Below are 3,041 nucleotides of genomic sequence, written 5' to 3'. Positions count from 1 at the left end.
TTTTTCATAAATAGTCTATGATCACATTTATGGTAGGACCGCCATAGTTGAGATGTATATATATGTATAGCTAAAGATCCCATCTGTCTGAAAATGTATATATATATATAGACATTTGTATTCATTGGGATAAACCCCTTGAGATGCACCATCCCGTTTTCAAGGGGGTACCGACAATAGCAACCACTTACAGACATATATAAACAAAAACACAAAATGCAAAACATCACACACAAGTCAAACCACATACAGTCTGTTAAGTTAAATTCAAGCAATGCATACGATCATTACAATTTGAGAGACAGTCGAGCAAATCAGTTTCATCAATATCAGTTTCATTAATAACAAGTACAGACCAGTTGAAAGTGAGATGATAATGCATGTTTAAACATGCCCCAAAGATGCAAATGATCTAATAGCAGCAGGTAAAGTATTCCAGTCTGTTGGGGCTTTGAAAATGAACGCTCTTCTGCCAATCAGTTTTTTTGCAGAGGGGACAGAGAAATAAATCTGAACAGAATGTCTAACTTGATGACTTGTATGACTTCAAAAAAATCAAAGCCCTATTTGTTGAAAGTTAAAGAGGCCCCATTTTGCTTTTCCCTTTACTGTAGTGAGTAATATTGTTAATTGGTGGATTGGCAGACACACAATAAGACTTCTTCCTTGAAATGGCACACCTTTATGGCAAAGAGAATATTTGGTATCGGTCTGTGGCTGCAAATAGCTCTGGCTAAGCTACACTTCATAGAATGAAGATTATCCAGTTTTCATTTGCTATTCACAATCGACCTTGTTTTTTTTGTATACAAATGCTTTACTCACCAAATATGTAAGTAGGTGTAGCAGCAGTGTTGGTGATTGGAAGTGTGATTACTGAAGGAGAGAGCCTCAGGGTCCGGACAACCTGACATGATGGAGTGTCTGGGATGGTGATAAACTGAATGGAGGGATGGAGATGGAGGATTCTTGGTGGAGTGGTGGAGAGGCCAGCTGTCTCTGCTGAACTTGGCTCTGATCCTGTGGCTGCAATAAACAAAGCCAACATCCTTATCTGTTTTGCCCACAGGTTTTGTTAACCTTGAGCATATCAAAAGCAAAGGTTGGGCAACGAGAATAAAGTTTAGATTCCAAGATAATTGAAGCGGACTTAGGTCAAATGCTGCATCACGTTTAAGACTTACATTTTTTGGCATACTTGTAAGACTTGAAAATGAAAAGGTCAGTGCGCCACAGTTGAATACAAGTAACAATCTACAACTCGTCTAGATTAACAAGAGTTTTCATAATAGCAAGTACTACATTTGATTTCTAGAGAGGCACCAAACTGATCTGGAGGAACTCTGGGTGAGGTGAGAGTTGTTCTTTTGGTTCCACATTGAAATCTTATCTGACAACTTCAAAATTAAACTTCCTGTTTTTTGATCTGCATTTCTATGCCATAAAGGAACCGAGTCAAGCATAGCGAATCAACAATCCTTTAACCCATGAGAGTTATGTTGGTACTTTCCATTCACACAAAATATTACCATGCAGTGTGTCAGCAAATATTTAATCTTTGATGGATATATTTGCAGGAATACTGATCAAACTTTTGCCATCCTCTTAAAGGACTGCAGATAATCTTGTTTGAGACATATTTTTCTTACTGCCCCTTTAAATGTAAAACAAAAACATGTGCAGTGTCTTTAACAATTGCATCAGATTACAGCAGAATGTAGAAATGTACCTTGGGTGATTGACAGCTCAGCCTGCACCACTTTAGTTTTTGGTCGAGCTGCAAGAGATGAAGAACGAACATTACAGCGTGTTTTTTTTTGCAGCTTGCTTAAAATAAAAGCAGCCACAAAGAAGCTCAGAACCACCAGCATTGTCTCAAGGAACACACCACTGTTAGCTAGTGTTTAGCTCCTAACATAAACATCACGTTAGCTTACTTACTAGCATGTTTACATACCATATAAATACATGCTAATAGTAATCATTTATCTATTTACCTAATATATCATTCAAATAGCTTGCATATAGACTCTTATTTCACTTTTTTTTTTAAACTATTCCTTTCTTTTGCAGTTACTTTTAATATTTAATATTTACTTGCACTATATTTTTCTGTTTTTCTGTAATATTGTGTATTAAAGAACATTGAACCTTGCTGTATAACCTTATAAGATTAAGTATAACATGAAATGCATGTTATCCTACTATTCCAGGCCGTCATTCATTTCCATTCATATCTGTACAAAATTATTTCATATTAGAGTACATTATTGAAAATCTCCGAACATGATTTGACTTTCCAAAATAAGTTAACTTGATGTTAAATGTGATGTTTCAAAATTAACACATTGATATGAATGAAACACAGACTTCTAAAACGCTGCATCATTTTTTGCAGAATGACATCAACTACAAAATGGGCCAGTGGCTGACATGACTGTGCAGGTTATATATTCCACAACTTGAAGCCACGTCATAAATAGCAAAGTACTCTTTGCTTCACACTTCAAAGGATGTTTCAGATAATGGCTGTGAGGTTTTAAAGTCACATTTATTATACTTGTCTATCCCTTTTACCTTACATTGAAAGTCGATAATAAAAACCACATAGACAGTCTGGTTAGGTCACCTGCTGCTCTTTGTCTCTTTGGCCTAGATGGTGTGTCCCGATCGGGGCACTTTTGTATCCGAGGAGCTGGAGAGGAGAAATATAACATGTAAACTTGCCAGAATGTTGTGGCTTCGTTCTAAAATTCAGTTTAGTTTTTACTAATGCTGTCAAAATTATCGCGTTAACGGCTGTAATTAATTTTTTGAATTAATTGCGTTAAAATATTTAACGCATTTAACGCATGTGCAGAATGGCCCGCCCCATACATCCCACCAGTGGCAGCGCTGGGGTAGGCTACAGCCATACCAAGAAANGCACTTTTGTATCCGAGGAGCTGGAGAGGAGAAATATAACATGTAAACTTGCCAGAATGTTGTGGCTTCATGCTAAAATTCAGTTTAGTTTTTAATTATTAATGCTGTCAAAATTA

At 36.5% G+C, this 3,041-nt stretch overlaps 1 protein-coding gene across 1 annotated transcript in view; it reads right to left on the bottom strand.

Annotated features, from left to right (window-relative positions):
• The window catches only part of LOC104941774 (MHC class II transactivator-like), a gene marked incomplete at its 5' end in the record, with an annotated part of 9,996 nt that extends 7,301 nt beyond the window's left edge, over nucleotides 1-2,695 (bottom strand). Inside the window, 3 exons of the mRNA XM_010766911.1 lie at nucleotides 826-1,026; nucleotides 1,730-1,777; nucleotides 2,630-2,695. Of these exons, the coding sequence (XP_010765213.1) occupies nucleotides 826-1,026; nucleotides 1,730-1,777; nucleotides 2,630-2,695 (315 nt within the window). The remainder of the gene's footprint in view (nucleotides 1-825; nucleotides 1,027-1,729; nucleotides 1,778-2,629) is intronic.
• Nucleotides 2,696-3,041: the final 346 nt, after the last annotated feature.

The sequence above is a fragment of the Notothenia coriiceps genome, unplaced genomic scaffold (assembly GCF_000735185.1).
Source record: "Notothenia coriiceps isolate Sejong01 unplaced genomic scaffold, NC01 NC01_scaffold00003875, whole genome shotgun sequence".
In the NCBI taxonomy this organism is placed as follows: domain Eukaryota; kingdom Metazoa; phylum Chordata; class Actinopteri; order Perciformes; family Nototheniidae; genus Notothenia; species Notothenia coriiceps.
This window is presented reverse-complemented; position numbering and strand designations above follow the sequence as displayed.